Genomic DNA, 25,106 nt, shown 5'->3' on the forward strand with positions numbered 1-25,106 from the left:
GAACTCTGTGCACACCTGCTTTTTAGCATTGTATTTTTACTGTGGGTTTACTTGTCAGTCTCTGAGTTCCTTATTCATCTTTATTTTTTCAGAGTCTCACACGGTGCCTAGCCTGTAGTAAGTGCTCAGTTAATGCTTGTCGAATGCACATAATGAGCAGCTACCGTGTCCAGCACTGTCCTGGGCACTGGATGATTAAGCTACAGCCCCTTCCCTTGAAGAGCTTAAAGTCCCAGCACTTTGAGAGGAGGAGGAAGGAGGAGGAGGAGGAGGAGGAAACTGATATGTAAAGTAATGATTCCAGTGCAATCTTATAATATCTATAATAGGAGATTTGGGGAGCATAGAAAGGAAGAAAATAACTTAGCCTGACACGTCAGGAAAGTCTTCCAGAGGTAGTAATTTATGGGCTGAACCTTAACATATGAAAATTTTTTTGCCAAACTGAGAAAAATATTAGGCAGAGGGAAGAACATGTATTAATACAAAGGCAGGAAAGAGAATCAATATTTAGGGAACTGCAAGTATTGATATTCTGTGCCATCATTTGGAATGGAAAGTATGTTTCAGATCCAATTGTGAGAGACAGAAAGTTGTTACTTTGTTGTATATGTTTCAAGGCTTTATTATTCTGACAATTTTGTTTGTATCATCAGATGGATTTTATCACAAGGCAGTAAAGATGTTATAGTCACCTTTGGTGAAGCAAATAATAACTTATTTATAGTTTCTGATCGGCTGCCTTATGGAAAACTGTTTCATTTGACTTATAATAAAATCCACATCCATAATTAGCCTGTTCATATAGACACATGAAACAAAAGCTATAGCTAGGAGGGGAATAATGCCATTTCCCCAGGCTCTTTTCCCTTCATTGGCTTATTTGGCATTCAGGATAATCCTCTGAGGATGGGAAACGGGCTTATCTAGATTCGAGCCCAGCATGTAGCTCCTGGAAGTGCTTCTGGGCTCAACAAATACACGGATGTTTTCCTCATTTTCCAGCTGATGCCACACATATTTCCTGGTACTCTTGTGTTCCTGGGTCTCCATCCCCTCATGCTTTTGGGTGGGAATAATTTTTTGTTTGCTTTTTGAGACAGAGTTTCGCTCTTTTTGCCCCAGCTGGAGCGTAATGGCATGATCTCGGCTCACTGCAACCTCCGCCTCCTGGGTTCAAGCAATTCTCGTGCCTCAGCCTCCCGAGTAGCTGAGATTACAGGAGCCCGCCACCCCGCCCAGCTAATTTTTGTATTTTCGTAGAGACGGGGTTTCACCAACAGTCAGGCTGGTCTCAAACTCCTGACCTCAGGGGATCCACCCACGTCGGCCTCCCAAAGTGCTGAGATTACAGGCATGGGCCACCGTGCCCAGCCGGGAATAATCTTTACTTGCTATCCTTCAGAGTCATTGCTTGTTTGAGCTCCTTCACCCAAGCTTCTTTCAGATTCTCTTGCCTTTTTAATGTTTTTCTCCTCTTTCAAAAAAATCACTCCATGCATAAAACTTAGAAAACAGGAAAGCACAAAAAAGAAGTGCCTCGTGATACTATAACCAAAGGATACTCAGTCAATTCTTTTTTATTAAAAAAAAAAAAAAAAGTTATGATGTCATTTCAGACTTTCAGAAACATTTTAGAGAACAGGACAATTTCTTTAAATATTTATTTATTTACTTATTTATTTTAGAGATGAGGTCTCACTCTGCCACCCAGCCTGGAGTGCAGTGGCATGATCATGGCTCACTACAGCCTCTTACTCCCGGGCTCAAGCGATCCTCCTGCCTCAGCCTCCCAAGTAGCTAGGGCCATGGGTGCACACCAGCATGCACAGCTAATGTTTAACTTTTTTGTAGAGATGGGGTCTTGATATGTGGCCCAGGCTGGTCTCAAACTCTTGGCTTCAAGCCATCCTTTCACCTCAGCCTCTCAAAGCACTGGGATTATAGGCATGAGCCACCACACCCAGCCAACAAAGAATTCTTGAATGCCCCTCACCCAAAACTATTAACATCTAACTATACTTACTTTATCTCTCTCTCTCTTCTCTCTGTCTCTGTCTGTTTCTCTCTTTATATATATAAAGTCATATATGTATATTTCTTTTTTTTTTTTTTTTTTTTAAAGACAGAGTCTTGCTCTGTCACCTAGGTTGGAGGGCAGTGGTGCAATCTTGGCTCAGTGTAGCCTCTGCCTCCCAGGTCCAACCGATTCTCCTGCCTCAGCCTCCTGAGTAGCCGGGATTACAGGCATGCGCCACCATGACTGGCCAATTTTTGTATTTTTAGTAGATATGGGGTTTCATCATGTTGGCCAAGCTGGTCTCGAACTCCTGACCTCAGGTGATCCTCCAGCCTCAGTCTCCCAAAGTGCTGGGATTTTAGGCGTAAACCACCGTGCCTGGCCATATACGTATATTTCTGAACCCATTTAAGAATAATTTGCTAGCCAATTGTTACCTGGGCCAAACAAAAAAAAGAATAAGTTACAGATATTATGCACCCTTATGTCAGCCTCAGTACTTCAGTGTATATCTCCTAAAAATCAGGAATTCTCCTACTTTTTTTTGTTGTTGTTGTTTGAGACAGTCTCTCGCTCTGTCGCCCAGGCTGGAGTGCAGTGGCCGGATCTCAGCTCACTGCGAGCTCCGCCTCCCGTATTCACGCCATTCTCCTGCCTCAGCCTCCCGAGTAGCTGGAACTACAGGCGCCCGCCACCACGCCTGGCTAGTTTTTTTGTATTTTTTAGTAGCACCGGGGTTTCACCGTGTTAGCCAGGATGGTCTCAATCTCCTGACCTCGTGATCCGCCCGTCTCGGCCTCCCAAAGTGCTGGGATTACAGGCTTGAGCCACCGCGCCTGGCTTTTGTTGTTGTTGTTGTTGTTGTTGTTTTGAGAGGGAGTCTGGCTCTGTCGCCCAGGCTGGAGTGCAGTGGCCGGATCTCAGCTCACTGTAAGCTCCGCCTCCCGGGTTTACGCCATTCTGTTGCCTCAGAGCCGCCCCCCCGCTTCACCCAGTAGCTGGGACTACAGGCGCCCACCACCTCGCCCGGCTAGTTTTTTGTATTTTTAGTAGAGACGGGGTTTCACCGTGTTAGCCAGGGTGGTCTCGATTTCCTGACCTCGTGATCCCCCCGTCTCGGCCTCCCAAAGTGCTGGGATTACAGGCTTGAGCCACCGCGCCCGGCCTCCTACATAATTTTTATATATGCCTTTCTAGGTTTTTTCTAGCCACAATCATTTATTTATATTTTAAAAAGATCATGCATTGTTTTATTTATATTTATTTATAGTGGCTTGCTTTTCTGGGGGGTAGCAATACATATTGTATATAATCTCCTGCCAACAAATATTCTACAACATGGTTCTTCGTCAGGCTTTGACAGTAGACACAGTGGGTTTCTGGGTGGCAGAACATTTTCAAAATACCTCTCTGTATCACAGAATTAACTGTGCTGTGCTTTTCCATGTCTAGTCCAATATCAGTGGAAAGCACTGAATAAATGAGTAAAGAGGCAGGGCAATGGAAAGCTCTGAATTCAAATTTAGTCTTTATTCTGTGGCCAATAGAAATCCAACGAAAGGTTTCTAGCAGGAGAGGACGCCAATAAAAGCTGCTTTCTGGAGGTTAATTTGACAGTGTCTGCAGGGTGGAGTGAAGGAAGAAGAACTCAGAGCATGAGTCCAGGAGTCACTGGGGTCAAATGATCCCTCGTTTTAAGGGCACATCTCTGCCCAGGTAGAACAGAGCCTTTCCCAGCATAATGCATCCTTTCCTTTCATGTGTCTTTCAGAACTGGTTAAAGTCCTATGGCTATCTGCTTCCCTATGATTCACGGGCATCTGCGTTGCACTCAGGGAAGGCCTTGCAGTCAGCAGTCTCCACTATGCAGCAGTTTTACGGGATCCCCGTCACCGGTGTGTTGGATCAGACAACGATCGAGTAAGATTTGCGTAGGACATTGTGCCTTTGAACTTTCTGGACTTACATATGGGTTCGCATTTGTCATGGCCTGTGTACACCCCATGCCCATCCTCCCTTCCTATCTTTATTCCTGCAGTGCCATCCTGGGAGAGAATAATCCCAATGTGAGTGGGGGACGCGCTGGGATGGGAGTCCAGCCCTCCCATTAACTTTCCATGTGACCTTGGAAACAAGTTGCTTAACCCTTCTGGACCTCAGTTTCCTTATCAGTACAACGAGGGATTGGGTTGTAGATGGGCTCTTAAATCCCCTCTGGCTCGGATAATTTATCTGTGGGTCACCCTCTGGAGCTCCCTGCAATGTACATCTCTCATAGAATACAGAAAATGCTTGAATGATAATGAGTTGGCTCCACTTTTTCCATTTACCAAACATTTGCTGGGCACCTGCTTGTGCCTGTCATCCGGCCCTACAGAGGCTCACCATTTAATGACAAATACAGTCATCGAGCCACACCAGTTTAGAGCTCAGAAGGAAACAATGAGTTTTGGGGAGACACTTGGGAGGTAGTAACACTTAGGAGGTAGAAAAAAGCCATGAGGATGGTCAGATCACTCAAGGAGAATGTAAAGATTCACTGGCAGGTGCTGGGGATGGCACCCCACAAAGCTAGCCAGGAAGGGGCAGGCGGAGAGGAAGAAGCCTGATGTGATGATGTGATGCACTGTCATGATGCCACATGGTATGGGGTGGTCAGTGGGGCCAGCCGCTCCAGAGCCCTCCAACAGAAGCACGGCTGAAAGTTGTCTGCTGGGTTTAGTGACAAAGAGGTTGTTGTTAACCTCAGCAGAGTGGTGGAGATGAAGTCAGATTGAAGTGGGGAGAAGCGGAGGTGAGGAGAAGAGGTAGCAAGTGGAGGAAAGACATTCAAGAAGCTTGACAGGGAGGTGGGGAGAAATGGGTAGCAGCTAGAGAGGATGAAGTTTTGTTTGTTTAAGAAGGGGGAGAGTTGAACAGGCTTAAACTTGCTTAAGAAAGCTATGAGAGCTGTTTAAGAAAAGCCATTCACATCATTAAAGCATGGAAAAGAGCAGGAGTGAGTTTCCCAAGGAGGTGGGAAGGGAGGGGAGCCTGAGGCAGGTGGAAGGAGCTAGCAGGGCTGGGTGAGGATGCAGGGGAGTTGGTGGGAGGAGGAACAGGAAATGCACCCAGTTGTGGATCAAGGATCAATTTGACGTAAGTCACTCCTGGACAGAATCATCTCTCTGGATCTCAGTGTGTTCATATGCAAAGGGGAGTGTTGGATTATGGCTCTAAATTCTAGATTCCACTTTTTTTTTTTTTTTTTTTTTTTTGGATGAAATGGAGTCTCAATCTGTCACCCAGGCTGGAGGGCAGTGGTGCAATCTCAGCTTACTGCAACCTCTGCCTCCGGGGTTCAAGCGATTCTCTTGCCTCAGCCTCCCTAGTAGCTGAGATTACAGGCATGTACCACCATGCTGGTTAATTTTTTTTGTATTTTTAGTAGAGACAGGGTTTCATCATGTTGGCCAGGCTGGTCTCAAACTCCTGACCTCGGGTGATGCACCCGCCTCGGCCTCCCAGAATGCTAGGATTACAGGCGTAAGCCACCATGCCCGGCCTAGATTCCATTATTTTAAGCATCTGAGCTTTTAAAACTTGACGAGTCTGGGGTTTTAGGATCCTAAAATCCTGTGTGAACATTTCCTATTCCTAGGATTCTCTGATTATGAGAGTGTGAACTTCTTCTCCTGTGATGATGTGATGTTCTTCTGTGATATGGACTCCTTGGCCTTGTGGTCTCCAGAGTGGGCTGGTTAAAGAGAGCCCAGCCGCCTTTCAAAGCTGAGGTTATTTTGAGGGCTTTGCATAGGCCTCACGGCAGTGCATCCTGGGGCAGAAGCACTGGTGTCTCTGCTGTGGCACCACCTGGCCTTGGGTTTTACTCTGTTCCAAAAAGCCCCAGGCCTGTTGGATAGCGCTCAGAGAGTGGCAGGTGGATGGTGAAAGGAGGAGGCAGAGGGAACGATCCGAGGGAAAAGGATGGCATTACCCACTTTCAGTTCTGCCCACACCTCCTTGTAGGAAGGTGGGGGTGTTGTGCTCTGGAAGCAAGGGAAGGAGGAAGCCAGTAGCACTTATTAATCCAAGACCTGAGTTGGGGAGTGTTCGGGGTAGAATTTAGAGCCCCAAGTTGCAGCTCCAGCTCTGTGACCTTGGGCAATGGCTGCCTTTCTCTGAGCCTGTTTCCTCCCCTAGGTGCCTTCCAGGTCTAACTCAGCCAGAGGTGGTTCTTGGTTCTCTTCCCAGGGACTGTTAATGAAAGGAAGCTAGATTAGCCATTTAAAGTACTATGTTTGAGTGTCTACCTTGGGAAATGTCACACATTTATTCATTCACCCATTCATTTGGTCAACAACATAGTTCCTCTAGCTCAACTTTGTGCTTAGCAGTGACAGGAAAAAATAAAAGCTCCAGGCTTTGTTAAATTGCATTAATTAATAGTTCATTTTTTTCATTCAACTAAGTTCCAGTCCTGCCTTGCTGATTTCTGTGTTTTGCAAGGTACTGGATTTATCTGTGGATTGTTTCCCTCATCTGTGAAATGGGAATAATAATTTCTGTTACCTCACAGTGTCGTTTTGAGAATCAAACTTTATTTTATTTTATATTTTGAGACAAGGTCTCACTCCCCTCACCCAGGTTGGAGTGTAGTGGTGCAATCTTGGCTCACTGTAGCCTCAACTTTCCAAGCTCAGGTGATCCTCCCACCTCAGCCTCCCTAGTAGCTGGGACTACAGGCACGTACCACCATGCCTGGCTAATTTTTTGTATCTTTAGTAGAGATAGGGTTTTGCCATGTTGCCCAGGCTGGTCATGATCTCCTAGGCTCAAGCAGTCTCCTGCCTCAGCTTCCCAAAGTGCTAGGATTATAGGTGTGAACTACTGCACCTGGCCAAGAATCAAACGTTTTAAAAGAATGTGCTGGGTGCAGTGGCTCACACCTGTAATCCCAGCACTTTGGGAGGCCAAGGTGGGCAGATCACCTGAGGCTAGGAGTTCCAGACCAGCCTGACCAACGTGGTGAAACCCTGTCTCTACTAAAAATACAAAAATTAGCCGGGCATGGTGGTGCACGCCTGTAATCCCAGCTACTACTTAGGAGGCTGAGGCAGATGAATTGCTTGAACTCGAGAGGCAGAGGTTGCAGTGAGCTAAGATTGCACCACTACACTCCAGCCTGGGCAACAGAGTGAGATTCTGTCTCAAAAAAAAAAAAAAAAAGAAAGAAAGAAAGAAAAGAAAAAAGATAAATACCTGAAACTGGGTAATTTATAAAGAAAAGAGGTTTAATTGGCTCACGGTTCCACAGGCTTTACAGGAAGCATGGCTGGGAACGCCTCAGGAAACTTTCAATCATAGTAGAAGGCAAAGGGGAAACAAGCACGTCATCACATGCCTGGAGCAGGGGGAAGAGGGAGAAGCGGGAGGTGCTCCACACTGTTAAACAACCAGATCTCATGAGAACTCACTGGCTAGCTAACAGCAGAACAGCAAGGGGGAAGTGCGCCCGCATAGCCCAATCACCTCCCAGCAGGCCCGGCCTCCAACACTGGGGATTACAGTTCGACAGGAGATCTAGGCAGGGACACAAATCAAAACCGTATCACCTGGTAACAAAAAGATATCAGGATTTACGTAATTTCAGGCACTGGGCTACCTTTTGGGGACACAATGATGAATAGGACTTAGTTCCTGTCCTCAATTTACCATTTATTAGAGGAAATAGACCAATAAATTTTAAATCATAACACAATATAATAAGTGCTGCAGATAATTATGTTCCACATCCCACAGTTGTTTAGCCACCTCCTTTTTTTTTTTTTTTTTTTTTTTTTTTTCTGTAACGGCATTTCGCTCTTCTTGCCCAGGCTGGAGCACAATGGCACAATCTTAGCTCACTGCAACCTCCGCCTCCCGGGTTCAAGCAATTCCCCTGCCTCAGCCTCCCGAGTAGCTGGGATTACAGCCATCTGCCACTACGCCCAGCTAATTTTTTTGTATTTTTAGTAGAGACAGGGTTTCACCTTGTTAGCCAGGCTGGTCTCAAACTCCTGACCTCAGATGAGCCACCTGCCTCAGCCTCCCAGAGTGCTGGGATTACAGGTGTGAGCCACCACACCCAGCCTGTTTATTCACTTCTTGAACAAGTCTAGTGAAAGAGAATTTCCTGTCTTCATGCTATGCCATTCTACCGTTGGAGAGTTGTGATTCATTCACTCAGTCAGTCAGTCAACAATAATTATTGAACCCCTTCTGTGTCAGGCACTGTGCCAGCCCTGGGGATACAGGCAAGGCTCCTGTCCTTATGGAGCTTAGAATCTGGGGAAAGAGACAAAGAACAAACAAGAAAGCAAATGCATAATCTAAGTTCACGAGTGATAAATTCTGTGAAGAAACATTAAGCAGGATAAGCAGATAGCAGTGGGTTGGGGCCAGGAAAACTATTTTAGATAGAGAGGACAAGGAAGTCCTCTGTGAAGGGATACTATTTGAGCAGAGACCTTAATGAAGTAAGGGAACAAGCCACATGCAGAAGAAGAGTGTTGCAAGTAGAGGGAACAGCAATGCAAAGACCCTGCCATAGGAATAGGCTTAGCATGCTCAAGGAAAAGCAAGAAGGTTGCCATGACTGGAGCTTAGGATATAAGGGGAGAAGGATGACGATGTTCTTGGACAGGTATGCAGGGGCTGGGTCATGTGGGGCTTTGTGGGTCAGGATGAAGAGTTTGACTTTTTTTTTTTTTTTTTTTTTTTTGAGACGGAGTCTCTCTCTGTCACCCAGGCTGGAGTGCAGTGGCACAATCTTGGCTGCAACCTCCACCTCTCAGGTTCAAGCGATTCTCCTGCCTCAGCCTCCTGAGTAGCTGGGATTACAGGTGTAAGCAATGCAGCTGTCTAATTTTTTAAAAAAATTTTGAGTAGAGACAGGGTTTCACCGTGTTGGCCAGGCTGGTCTTGAACTCCTGACCTCAGGTAATCCACCCGCCTCGGCCTCCCAAAGTGCTGGGATTACAGGCGTGAGCCACCGCGCCCTGCTGAAGAGTTTGAATTTTATTCTAGGTGTTCGGGGAAGTCGTTGGAGGCTTTTAACCAGGGCAGGCTGTGATCTGATGGCATTTACAGAGCGTTTTCACATGTACTTTCTCCTTGAAGATGCACCTTCACCTAAGAACAACAATAACTAGAGTTCTCATGTTGCAGAGGAGGAAACTGAGGTTCATATTGGTTCAGTCACTTGCCTGGGGGTCCTATGACTAGTGGTGGAGCTGGAATTTATCAAGCCCATGTATTCTGATTCTCAGTCTTTATACCACTATGTTTCCTCATCTATGATTGTGAGTGCATGAATTAATGAATCAATTAGTCAATCATGTTCCTGTTGGGGTCCATCCGAGCCAGGGTCCCAGAGTGTAGATTGAGGAATGCACATTGCTTTCCAGACTGGAGCTGGGGAATATGCAGTCCCTTCCTAGACTGTTCAGTGACCACAGTGCATATGCGCATGTGTGTGTCCTCTCTCTGCCCAGGTGGATGAAGAAACCCCGATGTGGTGTCCCTGATCACCCCCACTTAAGCCGCAGGCGGAGAAACAAGCGCTATGCCCTGACTGGACAGAAGTGGAGGCAAAAACACATTACCTACAGGTGCTTCGACTCCCCCTCTTCCTCCCTGCCTTTGGCTCCCCCCTCACTCTGTTTTTCCTGGCCTGAGTTTCAAAGGCTCACAATGCAGGGGGGCCTGGGGATCAGGCTCACAACACAGGCCAAGGGCCAGGCATGTGGCATCAGCATCAGGTGCTGACGGCCCATAACTTTGTCCTCCTTGTGGCTTCCGTAGGATGCTGTGACTCTAACCTCAGATTTGTTTGGTCCTCTGGGGGTTCTTAGTTGTGCTCTGTTTAGATGCCTATAGTTTTTAGGTTACAGAAAGTGGGGTATGAATGGTTTAGTAACTTTCAGCTGTGATAAAGAACCATGGCTTGCAGTGAGCTATATCATGCCACTGCACTCCAGCCTCAGTGAGAGAGTGAGACTGTCTCCAAAACAAAACAAATGAAACAAAAACCACAAAACAAAACAAACAAAACCATGGCTTAATTCAGTCTCCTTATCACTGCCTGCCAAACCTCATTCCCTCTCATCTGGATCCTCCCACCCCAAAATCCACCTGAGGGACTTCACCTGAGATTCCCAACACAGCGTTCCAGTTGTTTCTTAAGGAGTACAAAGAACTGGGACCTGAAACATAATAGTGTCATATTCGACTGTCTGGAGGAACAAAGGGCAGAGCGGGATCCATCTCCAAGCCAGATCAGTGGCCCAAGAATAGAGATGACGGAGCCCATCACAGTAGACTCAAGCACCAGAGTGGGGCTGGGGCAAGGGTCAAGCATGGGCAGGCTCAGGTGGGTGCTGGTTGGCACTTCTCAAGGCTCTGCTGTCATCTCAGGTGGATCCCTTGGGTGCAGAGGCAGGACCTGAGACAGAGATCCTTAGAGTTGAACTAAGGGCTCTCCTGCCAACAAGCGCTCCCTACAGAGCGGGACTTTTTTTTTTTTTTTTCCCAGAAATCTGACAAGACAAGGAAACTTAAGAATCTAGGTTAGAAACTGAATCGACTCTCGGGTCTCTTGAAGGGGTAAAGTGGATCAAGAGAAAGAAGCACTGGGTTCTAACCCAACTCTGAGTAACTTCTTTCACTCAACTTCTCTGGGCTTCAGTTTCCTTACGTATGGAGTAGGTAGAATAATCCATGCCCCAGAGGGTCACAGGGCAGAGAACCCATAACGACAACCCATGATGGTGTTTTGTGAAGAACCATGCAGTATGAACACAGCAACCCTAAAGAGCTAAATCTATAATGGATGAAATCAGATACCGGCCAGCTTCTAGGGAGACAAGCCAAAGATTGGTGCCAAAGATTTTTAAAGAGACTTTTCACTTAAACTCCTATTATTTGAATAGCTTTATAACTTTTATAAATGAAAGTATTTTGTATTAGAAAAAAATCCTTAAAATTCAGAAAATGCTATTTACCAATTTCTTTGTTTTTTCTTTTTTGAGCCAGAGTCTCACTGTGTTATCCAGGCTGGACTGCAGTGGTGCAGTCTTGGCTCACTGCAACCTCTGCCTCTGGGTTCAAGCAACTATCCTGCTTCAGCCTCCCAAGTAGCTGGGATTACAGGCTCACACCACCACGCCTGGCTAATTTTTGTACTTTTAACAGAGACAGGGTTTCGCCATGTTGGCCAGGCTGGTCTCAAACTCTTGACCTCAAGTGATCCGCCAGCCTCGGCCTCCCAAAGTGCTGGGATTACAGGCATGAATCACTGCGCCTGGCCCCAATTTACTTTTTTCAATAAACTAGAGTGGAATCCTTTATTCAACACAGCTTTGCTGGAGATCAAATGGAAAACACTGAGTAAAGCAAAGCCATCTGACTGAGGCAGGGTGGAGATCCAGAGCTCTGCCTGCTCAGCCTCTTCTTCAACCCCTGGGGCAGCTAAGCAGAATTCTAGGGTTCAAATTCAGATCACTGAGCCACATTGTCTCAGATATCTATTTTAGCTCTGCTATTCTCTGACTCTCTGATCTTGACTAATGATCCTCTCCTCTCTCAACAGCATTCACAACTATACCCCAAAAGTGGGTGAGCTAGACACGCGGAAAGCTATTCGCCAGGCTTTCGATGTGTGGCAGAAGGTGACCCCACTGACCTTTGAAGAGGTGCCATACCACGAGATCAAAAGCGACCGGAAGGAGGCAGACATCATGATCTTTTTTGCTTCTGGTTTCCATGGTGACAGCTCCCCATTTGATGGAGAAGGGGGATTCCTGGCCCATGCCTACTTTCCTGGCCCAGGGATTGGAGGAGACACCCACTTTGACTCCGATGAGCCATGGACACTAGGAAATGCCAACCATGATGGTAAGGCCATGAGGGGACAGGGGTCAGTCTTAGGCTGCTCAGTTGTTGGGAAAGAACTTGGAGGACATCTTAGATGAGTTTCCTGCTTTCTAGAGCCTCTTGTCCAAGAACTAAGACCGTAAGAGGGTGGGAACTGTGATTTCTGATAATATTCAACATTTGATCCACCAGAGCCAGGGCCATGGAGGTGAGTCAGGTCACTTAGAAGATAGTCCGGTTGGCAGGAGAAAAGTAAGGTTAGACCACGAGTAAGAAGATAAAGTAATGAACCAGAGGCTGAAGAAAAAGTTTAAAAGGGGTTGGGTGCAATGGCTCATGCCTGTAATCCCAGCACTTTGGGAGGCCGAGGCAGGTGGATCACCTGAGGTCAGGAGTTCAAGACCAGCCTGGCCAACATGGTGAAACCCTGTCTCTACTAAAAATACAAAAATTATCTGGGCGTGGTAGCAGGTGTCTGTAATCCCAGCTACTCAGGAGGCTGAGGCATGAGAATCGCTTGAACCCAGAAGGCGGAGTTTGCAGTGAGCCAAGATCGCACCATTGCACTCCAGCCCAGGCGACGAGTGAAACTCCATCTCAAAAAAAAAAAAAAAAAAAGGTTAAAAGGCATTAAAGCTGAAAGTGGGGTCTGAAAGTGGTAAGCTCTGGTCTGAATGATAAGGGCTCCAAAAGCCATCTTATGAATGACACGACTGGCTCCCTCCTTTGTCACCCTCACATGTGAGTATCAGGCCCTTAAATTATTCTGGCATCCTTGGATAATTTACCCTGCACCACTATGGTTCAATGAATATTTACGGAGGCAGAACCAATACCGTGCAGCAATACTAATGATACCCTGCAGGTTGCCAAAAAGTTCCTCGTCAATATTTACTCACAAGGCACATGCTTAGTACGTAGGCAAGTGTACATTATTATACCCATTTTTAAGATGAAGAGTTGGGGCTCAACTGGCAAAGCTGAAAGGTGACAATACAGGTATTTAGCCCTGGTTCAACTACTGGCTATATGATACCCTCAGTCTCCTCGTCTGCAAAGTGAGGGGCTGGATTAGGTGATTGCTAAGGGCCTTCCAACTCTAACAAACATGATACAAAGTCTTGCAAAGACTGGGGGAGCTGAACATTTGAAAAAAATGGCATGATCTCTGTCCTCTGGCAGTCCAAAGTCAGTCTAGCAGGGCAGTTATGTGTGCACATAAGTAACCCTATCATAGACAGACACTACCCAAGGCTGTAGCAGAGGTACCAAGAAAATACAGTAGGAGTTTGGAGGAAAGAGGGACAGAGGAGTGTGGCTTTTGGATTATAATAGATGACAATTAGTGGGTATGCTTGTGTTCTAAGGCCCGTGCCAAGTGCTTGCCACCCATTATGTGTGGAAACTATTATATCTATTAAATATATTATAATACATAATGAAATTTATATTAAGCAATATATAAAGTGTAAATATATGATGTAAAATTATTATAGGTAAATATTGTTATCTTCATTTTACAGATAGGTAAACTGAGACACAGAGAAACATTAAGTAACCTACCTAAGGTCCCATAGTTGGTGAATGGTGAAATAAGGCTTTGAACCTGGGCATTATGACCCTGGAGCCCATGCTTTTAGCCATCATGCTAAGCTTCCATGGTTCTCAAACTGTAGCGCACAGCAGAATCACCTAGAAACTAGAAATCACCTAGAAATTTTCAAGAATGTAGATTCCAGGCCAGGCACGGTAGGTCACACCTGTAATCCCAGCACTTTGGGAGGCCAAGACAGGTGGATCACCTGAGGTCAGGAGTTCAAGACCAGCCTGGCCAACATGGTGAAACCCCATCTCTATGGAAAACACAAAAATTAGCCAGTCATGGTGGTGGGTGCCTGTAATCCCAGCTACTCTGGAGGTTGAGGCAGGAGAATCCCTTGAATCCAGGAGGTGGAGGTTGCAGTGAGTCAAGATCACGCCACTGCACTCCAGCCCGGGCAACAGAGATTGCGTCTCAAAAAAAAAAAAAAAAAAGACTGCAGATCGCTGGCCCCTAACCTCTTGTCATTCTGATTCTCTGGGTCCAGGGTAGGACCTGGGAATCTGCAATTGGTCTAATACATTCCTGGGGCGTTCTGATGCAGGTGTTCCATCACCATGAGAAACGCTGTCTTAATACCTAGAGTTTTCCTACCTGGCCTGATCATAAGAACCAGCAGGGGTTTTTGTTATAAATGTGGATTTCCAGGTCCTTCCCACAGAGATCCTGACTCTTAAGCTGAAACAAGCTTGGGGAACACTGGGCATCCTTTTCTCCTGCCCTGCGGCTGCTCCAGGCTGAGAGCAGACTCTCAAAGCTGGTTTCCCCAGAGGCCATGTTTGGTGTCTATAGGTGGGGATCACCTCCTTGAGAACATATCATTGCATGGATCAGGGATTGGCAGCTCTGGGGTTATCTGTCAAAGGTTGGACCAGGAGGTGGTTTGGCCAAGGCTCAGCCTAGGCAAAGTCATGAACCTGTTAAATTGTTCTTTGTCCTCTTCGTTCTTCAGATTTTTGTCCTTTTTCCTATCGAACTCCATTTCCTTTGCCCTGGTGTCTCTCCTGTGTGTCCTGTGTGTACTTTCTGGCTCTCTGCGTACCTATTATTTATTTCATTCTTATTTTTGGATGGGTGTCAACAAATGGCTGTCTGTGCTAACAGATAAGATGTGAGGAAAAGAGAACTAACATTTTTGAGGCCCTGTTATGTGCCAGGCACTGTTAGCTGATAAGGTTTTAGTTATATTCCTGATAGAGACAAATGAATGTTCAAAGAGATGTCCAGAGGAGGCAGTGGGAAGACACTCCCACTCCTCTGCCCTCCCCTTTTGCCCAGCACTGGGGGTGTGCACTGCCCACACCTGCTCCTTGTTTTTGCAGAACTTGTTGAACCCAGCCCCCAAATCCCAAGAGCTGGTGGTGTGTGTGGGAAGGACCTGGGACCTGTGGATGGGCCACCATCCCAGCACTTCTCCCATCTGTCCCACCCCAACTTTCATGAAAGAGTGCCAATTCTGATAGAAATTCCAAGATTGCTGATGTCTTCTTTGGATAAGAATCAGGACTTTGCTCTGCTCTGGAAAACCAAGCAGGAACTGTCCAGATGCAGCTCAGGACCACAGCAATCGACCCCTGGCTAGTGAACTGGAATGCAGTGATGGCAGGTTTTGGGTGAGAGGAAAGGAACCAAAATTTATTGAGCATCCATATATTATCTCATTTAATTTCCACATAGACTCAGCAAAGGGGTGGAGTTTCCTGGGAACTTTTTGAACTTACTAGCTTACTTCTTTTTTCTAAACTCTCATTATGGAAAATTTCAAACTCACAAAAGTAGGAGGAATGATTCTATAATCTCCCAGATACCCATCACCTGCCTCAGCAATTATCAACGCTGTGGCATTCCTATTTATCTACCTTTTTTTGGCTGATGTATTTTTTTTTTTTTTTTTTTTTTTGAGATGGAGTCTCACTCTGATGCCCAGGCTGGAGTGCAGTGGCACAATCTCGGCTCACTGCAAGCTCTGCTTCCCGAGTTCACACCATTCTCCTGCCTCAGCCTCCCGAGAAGCTGGGACTATAGGCGCCCACCACCATGCCCGGCTTTTTTGTATTTTTAGTAGAGACGGGGTTTCACCATGTTAGCTAGGATGGTCTTGATCTCCTGACCTTGTGATCCACCCGCCTCAGCCTCCCAAAGTGCTGGGATTACAGGCGTGAGCCACCGTGCCCAGCCTGGCTGATGTATTTTAAAGAAAATCTCAGGCATATTAACATTTCACCTTTAAATACTTCAGTATATACCTCTAACAGATAAAGGCTAATTTTTAACATAAGCACACAATCATTATCAAGCCCAACAAAATTAACAATAATTTTTTAAATCTAATACCCAGTTTGAGTTCACTTTCCCAAAATACCTCAGAAATGTCTTTTACAGTTGTTTGCTTGAATCAGGATCCAAACAAGATCCACACACAGGGCTGACGTGTCTCTTAAAGCCCTTTTTATTTAAAACACTCCCATTCTACACACACGTTTCCCTCCATATATTTGTTGAAGACACTGGGTCATGTGTCCTGAGTATAATCATTTGGCATGACTAGAATCAAGTTCACTTTTAATATGTCTCTCTTCCCCATAATTCCAGAATGTTGTTCATTAGATCTATAGGCCTGAGTCGATTCAAGTTCAATTTTTTGGCAAGAATACTTCCTAGGTGGTGCTGGTACTTCCTATTCACCACATCAGCAAACACATATGATGCAGACTGTCCCACTTTCAGTGATGTTGAGGTCAAGCATTTGCTTCAGGTTGTGTCAGCCTGACCCACCCATTATACAATTCACTCGGAGAACTTAAAAAAAAAAAAAAAAAAAAGATTGCCTACGTCCCAACCCAAACCTCCTGAATCAGAATATCTTCCCCACCTCCTCCATGTGTTTAAAAGGCTCCCCTGGGCCAGGTGCGACAGGAGCACTGGAATAATCCCAGCACTTTGGGAGGCCAAGGTGGGCAGATCACCTGAGGTCAGGGGTTCGAGACCAGCCTGGCCAACATGGCAAAACCCCATCTCTACTAAAAGTACAAACATTAGCCGGGCATGGTGGCGCATGTCTGTAATCCCAGCTACTTGGGAGGCTGAGGCAGGAGAATGGCTTGAACCCAGAAGGTGGAGGTTGCAGTGAGCCAAGATTACGCCACTACACTCCAACCTGGGTGACAGAGTGAGACCCTGTCTCAAAAATAAAAAAGAAAGAAAATATCTTTAAAAGAAAAATAGGAAATTCACCCCATTGGAAAGTGGCAGAGCCAGGTATGACCCCAGGACTCTGCATTTTTAAGTCACCACAGGTGGTTCTGCTGCAGGTGGTCCAAGTATTTCCCTCGGTAAAATATGGTGCTTTTGGCACTATTCCATCCCAGGGGCTGTCACCTTGCTCTTCAACACAAAGCTTGTCTTCAAGGAACCCACAGTCCTGGGGCAGCGAGCATGTGCACTAAAAGCGATCATGTGGGGAGGAAGCGGTCAGTGCCATGAAGGCAGTTCAGAGAAACTGCCGGGAGGGCACAGCAGAAGGAGAACTTACCTCCAGCTGGGAAGTCAAGGAAGGCTTCCTGGAAGATAGGTATGGAGCTGAACTTTGAAGGAATCAGGTTATTCCAGGGGGAGGGGCAGCACTGGCAAAAGAACAGAGGCAAAGGGAAATGCTGTCACCTTTTGTGGGGCTCGGGGAGTTAATGAGATGGGAACCACCAAATATGGAGATCCTAAAAGAAAGAAATGAGGTAGAGACAAGGTCCACTTGAGTAGCTGAGTAGACTGCTGGGGACTTGCTCGGAGGCCCAGGGACTTACAGGAACACACCCTATCAGGGGTGCTGGTGCTCACACACAGCTCAACAGGACCCTGCTAATCAAGGGTAATACTTCTGCGCCAGGAGCCAGTATGAGCGCATTACACACCCTGCCCCATGAATGTTCATCCCCATCCCTATGACGAAGGTGCCATTGTTCCTTCTGTCTTCCGGAGGAAGAATTTAAAATGTCACACTGCTAGGACATGGGAGAGCTGGGATTCAAAACCAGGCAGTCTGGCTCCCAGACACTGCATTCCTGACCACTCTGCTTCCCTGCCTTTTACCCTCTTAAAGAGTGAAGGCCCTAACAGGCTCCTGCCCATGGAGCATGGGGTTCTCATAGCAGGCCTCTCCTCCTCATACCTCTGCCTTCACCTTACAAGCTCAGGGAGTCCTCCTGCCCCTGCCCCACTCCCTCCGTCTCCCCTACAGGGGTCTCCTGGATTTCTGTGCAGCAGGATGCTGGCTCCCTGACTCTTCCCTTCCTTCTGGTTCCTGGACCCAACCCACAGGCCTCTTTCCTTTAAGGGGTCACTCCTATTCTCTGCAGCCCCAGAACAGGGGTTAAAAGAGCAAGAGACAAGGCTGCGGACAAAGGTTTCGAGTCTCCCACGGTGCTCAGAGCCCTGTTCCCTGGTTCCCGGCTGAGCTCCCTGTGAACAGCCCCTGGGGAAGAGCCTGCTCAGGAGACAGAGGCCCTGAACAGCTTGTCCCAGGTCATAGAACAGCCCAGGAGGACAGCCAGGACTGGACCCCAGGAAGCAGAGCTGCCTTCCGCTGGCTCTAGCAGTTGCTTTTGTTTGGGATGGAGCTCAGAGATGAGCTCACCCTTCCCTGCTGCCAGAGGGGCCAGGACCTGAGGAAGGCGCTGGGGGCGGCCTGGCCCTCTCATGCCAGCAGAAGGCCAGCCCCAGGCTTTTGGCCAACCTTGCACTGATCTTGCCCATCCCCCTTCCTTTCTGTTGCTCAAAGGTGGCTTCACAGAAGACACTGGTGGTGTCAGTAGTGTGGCAGGCATATACTGCCCGTGGCCTGGATCTGCCCCATAGGGTTCATCTCTCTTCCGGAGACCTAAGCCAGAAACGCCAAACAATCCCCACCCCCATGTGACCCTAGGCCAGTGACGCTGGGGCCAGAGTAGGCAGTAGGACTCCAGACCACCTCCTAGGTTCCTGGCAGCCTCCCTGGACTGAGAGGTGGCAGGAATGGGCCGAGCCATGCCTTAGGGCCCGAAGATAAGAGACAGGGCTCAAGGGGCTACAAATGCCAGAGGTCAAGGCAAGCAAGGGTCTGACGCTGGGCAGACAGGAGTCAGGGCTGGCGATCAACAGCCTACCTAACTCCCTGCCCCCTGCATTTTCTCCCCAAAGCTGCGGTTACTTCATCCCCCTAAGTTCAGGCCTCCTTGTCCTGTCCTAGGCATAATACAGAAGCCCAGGGGAGTTGGCTTTCAGAGGATCTGGTTGCTGGCGCTCCACTGGCCTTGTGCTTCCTTTCTAGTCAATGGGCTTCCTCCAGTAACCAAGCTTCTGTCTTATATAGGATTACAACAGCTGCCACTCTGTGCCACACTACACACTTCACATGTATCTTATTCAACCTCACACAGCCCGGTGAGGTAGGTCTGATGCCCCCGTTTTACGAGTAAGGATACTGAAGCTTAGGGGTAGCCCTGCTGGCCATATTCACAAACCAGCAGGGGAATGAAGGTGATCTGTGCCACTCAGGGGCCTGAGCTCATAACCACCATGCCATGGAGCTGCCTCAGTTCCACCCTCATGATCCTGTGTCCCACTTCCAGGGCCTGGAGTGTGTTTTCACCTACACTTGAATCCCTGCCTCAATCTTAGCCAACAGTTCTGTTCTTCCAGAACCAAGGTCCTGCAGAGAGCTGCCCATGCCTGGGCCCCGCCTGCCCAGGGTCTCCTGAAGCTCACTGCCAGTTTGCCAGGACTTGCCCTCTTTGTCCCCACTCCCTCCCCTCTACCTCAGGGCCTTTGTTTTTTTTTTTTTTTTTTTTTTGAGATGGAGTCTCTGTTGCCCAAGCTGGAGTGCAGTGGAGCGATCTTGGCTCACTGCAACCTCCACCTCCCAGGATCAAGCGATTCTCCTGCCTCTGCCTCTAGAGTAGCTGGTACTATAGGCGCAAGCCACCACATCTGGCTAATTTTTGGTATTTTTAGTAGAGATAGGGTTTTACCATGTTTGCCAAGCTGGTCTCGAACTCCTGATCTCAAGTGATCCACCCTGCTTGGCCTCCCAAAGTGCTGGGATTACAGGCATGAGCCACCGTGCCCAGCCAGCTCAGGGCCTTTTCATCTGTCACCTGGCCCCCAGCATCTAAACAGATCCCCCTGCCCCAGGTCTTGTTCCCTCTAATCCTCCCTCCAACTGCAGCCGGAGTAATTTCATTGTATCACACCCCCACTCCTGCTTAAACCCCCCACTAGCCAAGAAGCTGATCCAAATTCCTTTGTATGGCATTAAGCGCCCTGCTTGCCAGCCTGGCTGACCTCATCTCTCTCCAGCCCTCCCCTCCTGCTTTGTTCCAGAGCCAGGTGGAATGAAAGTGCCTGTCCCTGGACCGTGTTTATCGCATTCCATCCGCCAGGAATGTCACCCCCACCCTTCCTCTCCTGCCCCCTGAATCCGTTCTCCTAACTTCTGATCCTTCAAGACTCAGCTTCAGCTTCACCTTTGTGAAACTTTCCCTGAACATCTTCCCCCAGGTTTAAATGACCCCCCTCTCCTCAGGATCCCCGCCAGACCCTCCCAGACATTCCTAAAGCACCCAGAGCCCTCTGCCTGACTTGTGCTCTCTCTCTCCTTGTCCCCACTCTGCAGAGAGGCCTGGGAGGCAGGGGTTGTGTTTGATTTCTCTGTATGTCCCTGCTGTCCAGCACGGGGCCTGGCACAGGGACTGTGCTCGGTGTTTGCTGAGGTAATGGGTTGGCTGACCGACACATATCTAAGCAGGTGCCCTGGGCACCTCCCCACACTCCTCTCCACAGGAAACGACCTCTTCCTGGTGGCTGTGCATGAGCTGGGCCACGCGCTCGGACTGGAGCACTCCAACGACCCCAGCGCCATCATGGCACCCTTCTACCAGTACATGGAGACGCACAACTTCAAGCTGCCCCAGGACGATCTCCAGGGCATCCAGAAGATCTATGGTGTGTGGCAAGGAGAGGGAGGACTGCTCCTTCCTCGGGGCTGGGCTGTGACTGCCTACCTGTCGTGGGGCAGGGGACGAGGGAGGTGGACATTGCTATCATCAGCACTGCTGCTGTTTCTCTGACTGTGTGTGACCTTTACAGACTTCCAATGGCTTTGCCTGGCCAGAGGGCAAGGCTTCCCCTGGCACATCTGGGAAACCTAGGGGAGGGTCTGAGCTGTAACTGAGAGGGACAAAAGTGAGGTGAGGGCCACTCATTCCCTCTCCTTTACCCCTCCCCTTCCACACTTCTCCCCATCCCTTCATGCTTCACTCCCTCCCTCCTGCACCAGATGGTGACTGAGCGCTCCCATAGGTTCCACCTCTAGCCAGGCAGGTTCACACATCTGCAGGAGTAACGGTGATACAGTATGATGAGGACTATAACCAGAGCTTTGTTCTTTAAAAAGAAAAAATGAGGGCCAGGCATCATGGCTTTTGCCTGAAATCCCAGCACTTTGGGAGGCCGAGGTGGGTAGATCACTTGAGGTCAGGAGTTCGAGACCAGCCTGGCCAACATGGTCTCTACCAAAAATATTAAAACAAACAAACAAAACAATTAGCCACGTGTGGTGGTGGGCACCTGAAATCTCAGCTGCTTGGGAGGCTGAGGCAGGAGAATCACTTGAACCCAGGAGACAGAGGTTGCAGTGAGCCGAGATCGCACCATTGCACTCCAGCCTGGGCAACAGGGCGAGACTCCATCTCAAAAAAAAAAAAAAAAAAGAAAAGAAAAAGAAAGAAAAGATGAAAGATGAGAAGCTACTGCTTATCTAGGTAAGATATGAAAGGCCTCCTACACACCTCTCTCCCAGTTCTGTTCACACTGGTATGTGAGGTTCTCGTTTTGGTCAAGTCAGGTGAGATACAGAGACCAGTTTACTTGAGCAAATGCTTATCAAGACAGCACAGGTGCCCACAGCCCCCAGGCTACGGAGCACAGGAGGAGGGCTCCCTCTGGAGGAGATGACCCAGCCAGAGCCCTGGAGGACAGGCAGGACCTCCACAAGCAGAGACCAGGTAGGGGCTGTGGGTCCCAGAAGCTATTCCAAAGGTAGAACAACAGGATCTGCTGACAGATCAGACATGGGATGAGAGGAAGGAGGGAGAGTTAAGGATGACTCCAGGGTTTCCAGCTTTTGTAATTGTGAAGCAATAGGATCCACCAGTCTGCAGCTCAAAAATCTAGGCTGGAGGCCGAGGTGGGCAATTACCTGAGGTCAGGAGTTCAAGCCCAGCCTGGCCAACATGGCAAAACCCCATCTCTACTAAAAATACAAAAAAATTAGCCTGGCATGGTGGTGTGTGCCTGTATTCCCAGCTACTTGAGAGGCTGAGGCAGGAGAATCGCTTGAAGCTGGGAGGCAGAGCTTGCAATGAGCTGAGATTGTGCCACTGCACTCCAGCCTGGGTGACAGAGTAAGACTCCGTCTCAAAAAAAAAAAAAAAAAGAAAGAAAAGAAAAGAAGAAGAAAAAAATCTAGGCTGGGATATTTATTTGGGGTCTTTGGTGTTCAGTACAGTAACCACTAGTCATGCACAGTAATGAAATTTAAATTTATATTAATTAGGCCGGGTGCGGTGGCTCAAACCTGTAATCCCAGCACTTTGGGAGGCCAAGGTGGGAGGATTGCTTGAGGCCAGGAGTTTGAGAACAGCCTGGGCAACAAAGTGAGATCCCTGTCTCTACCCACACCAAAAATATGAAAATTATAATTTCAGTAATAGTTCTTTAGTGTATCTCAGTCACACTAAGAACTAGTCATTCATCTTAAGAGCTCAGTAGCCATATATGGCTGTGGCTAGGGGTTACTGGAGTGAACGATGCAGATATGGACAACTCCCATCATCACAGAACACCCCAGTGGACAGCTCTGACGCAGGTCTGTAACGCCATGAGCCTGGATGAAACCACCTAGAGTAATGATTCTCAATTTGGCTGCCCTTTGGAATTACCTTGGGATTCTAATTAAAAACACAGATACCCAGCCCTCAGCTCTAGAGATTTGGTTTTATTAATAGTTGGGGATTGGGCGCGGTGGCTCACACCTGTAATCCCAGCACTTTGGGAGGCCAAGGTGGGTGGATCACTTGAGGTCAGGAGTTTGAGACCAACCTGGTGAAACCCCATCTCTGCTTAAAAAAAAAAAAAATTACCTGGGCGTGGTGGCACATGCCTGTAGTCCCAGCTACTTGGGAGGGTGAGGCAGGACAATCACTTGAACCTGGGAGGCAGAGGTTGCAGTGAGCTGAGATCATGCCATTGCACTCCAGCATGGGGGACAGAGCGAGACTCCTCCTCAGGAAAAAAAAAAAAAAAAAAAGTTGGATAACTGGCCTGGTGCTTCCTGAACATCCAGTTTGAAAAGCTCCCCCAGGTGATCCTAATATGCAGCCCAAGTGGAGAAGCACTGACCTAAGGACGAAAATGTAGAGACAGAAGAGAAGAGGACCACGGGTATGCCAGCCTCTAGAGTAGGGCAGATGGGGACAGGCAGCCAGCAAAGGAGGCTGAGAAGGAACAACCCATGACGCAGGAGGACAACCAAGAGAGTGTTTCAAGGAAAGTGTTTCTATAAATCTTGCTGCTCAAAGTGTAGTCTTCAGACCAGCAGCATCAGCATCACCTGAGAGTGTGAAGGAATGCAGACTCTCAGGCCCACCTCAGGCCCTCTGAGCCCTTATCTGCATTTTAGCAACATCCCCAGATGATGCATGTGCTCATCAAAGTCTGAATCAAGCAACCATTGGATGATCTTGGCGAAGCAGTTGGAGTGGGTGACGGGTAGAAGCTGCACTGGGCTGGGAAAGAGAATGAATGAAGGGGGTGAGGAAGTGGGGCCAGTGTGTGTGAAGGGGGCAAAGAGGGTATGGCCTAAGGAAGAGCGCTGACCTAAAGAAGGACATGATTGCTCTGTAACAGGAGAAAAGAGAAGACATAAGATTCAGGGGTGGAAAGTTGAGAGTCCCATTCTAATGGCTATTTTCATCTGTTTTCTCAAAGACTGGGGGAGTTAAACTGGGGAGAGGGAACAGGAGGCTGGACTGGGACAGACCTGTCTCAGGGCTGCCTGGGTGACGCTGAGACAATGGCAGCGGGAGGCGGGAAATGGCTGCCCCCTCTCTAAGATGTAGCTCCTCTCTCCAGGACCCCCAGCCGAGCCTCTGGAGCCCACAAGGCCACTCCCTACACTCCCCGTCCGCAGGATCCACTCACCGTCGGAGAGGAAGCATGAGCGCCAGCCCAGGCCCCCTCGGCCGCCCCTCGGGGACCGGCCATCCACACCAGGCACCAAACCCAACATCTGTGATGGCAACTTCAACACAGTGGCCCTCTTCCGGGGCGAGATGTTTGTGTTTAAGGTAGGGCCAATGGATTGGCACCACCCAGCTGGCCCCTGACCTTTCCTCCTCCTCCCCCACACCACGGAGCTGGGAAAGGCTCCTGATTTGGGATTTGGTTACAATGGGGCCTGGACAGGAGCTGGCCCAGTGGCCAGGGTATGGGGTCTCTTCCTGGTGCTGCTGGGTGAATCAACTTGTTTCCAAGAGGGAGGGGGAAAGATGGGTGATCCCTCACCTCCCCAGGATTAATGCTGGGAGAAAGTGCTGGAAGCTGGCTTCTGGTCTGTGACCTTGACTAAGCGAGTCACCTCCGTTCTTGGGACCTCAGTTTCTCCATCAGAAACCTGGGGGAGTCATTCCTCTAACAAAGGGCTCTGAAGATGGCCAACTTGGAGTGGGGGCTAGGTCGGTGGTGGCTGAGTCTGACTCCAGACCCTACCAAGGCTTGAGAAGCTGCTACTGGCCAAGGTGTATCTTGTCATCTGTCCTCCATCAGCCATGGACTGACAGGGTGGCAGCCTGCTTGACATGTTGCAGGTTGGGCTCTTGGGGAGCGAACTCTGAAATGGGGTCTGGAATGCAAGATTTCGATTAGGGAGTACTTTCAGAATTAACATTTGTGAGAAGGAGGAGAAGGAAGCAGGACAGGGAAGAGGGAGAGGTTAAGTGGCAACAGAGGCCCATGGCAGCCTCAGCCACCCCCGCAGGGAACTCTGGAGCTACGGTGGCCTGTCAGTCAGCCTACGTTGGGCCCAAAATATCTGGAACATTATAACCCCTACCTCATTCAATCACTGGAGGAGGAAGGGCATCCAGCGATTGAGAAGGGCTCTCTGGAGCAGAGAACATCCCCAAAGGGGCTGACAGTTGAAACCTGCCTGCTGGCCACACTCCTGGCCACTGGGGCAACAAGCCCTTCTCTGAAGGGGATCTGGGCAGGGCGGCTCCATCACACGGGGTGGTGAAAGAGGCTGCCTCGCTCCCCTCGTGGAGTTATCCCAGCACTCGCTGAGCGCTGCGCAGGAATCGGGCAGTGTGGGTCAGCCCCAATCTGGCTTCTCACTGAGTGGCTCTAGGCAAGTCACCTGGCCTTTCTTAAGACTCCGTATATCTCAGATCAACTTAACAGAGACATGAAAGTCAAAATAAGGTCAAAAACCTGGATGTGAAAGTGCTTTGTAAAACACCTTTTAAAATACTAGCTTTTGTACCATCTTTTACAAATCATGCT

At 48.4% G+C, this 25,106-nt stretch overlaps 1 protein-coding gene across 1 annotated transcript in view; it reads left to right on the top strand.

Moving 5' to 3' along the window:
* MMP24 (matrix metallopeptidase 24) overlaps window positions 1-25,106 on the top strand; it is a 50,504-nt gene that overhangs the window by 18,606 nt on the left and 6,792 nt on the right. The window contains exons 2-6 of the mRNA XM_073008170.1: window positions 3,792-3,940; window positions 9,535-9,651; window positions 11,631-11,935; window positions 20,328-20,489; window positions 23,679-23,893. Of these exons, the coding sequence (XP_072864271.1) occupies window positions 3,792-3,940; window positions 9,535-9,651; window positions 11,631-11,935; window positions 20,328-20,489; window positions 23,679-23,893 (948 nt within the window). The remainder of the gene's footprint in view (window positions 1-3,791; window positions 3,941-9,534; window positions 9,652-11,630; window positions 11,936-20,327; window positions 20,490-23,678; window positions 23,894-25,106) is intronic.

Source organism: Chlorocebus sabaeus, chromosome 2 (assembly GCF_047675955.1).
Source record: "Chlorocebus sabaeus isolate Y175 chromosome 2, mChlSab1.0.hap1, whole genome shotgun sequence".
In the NCBI taxonomy this organism is placed as follows: Eukaryota; Metazoa; Chordata; class Mammalia; order Primates; family Cercopithecidae; genus Chlorocebus; species Chlorocebus sabaeus.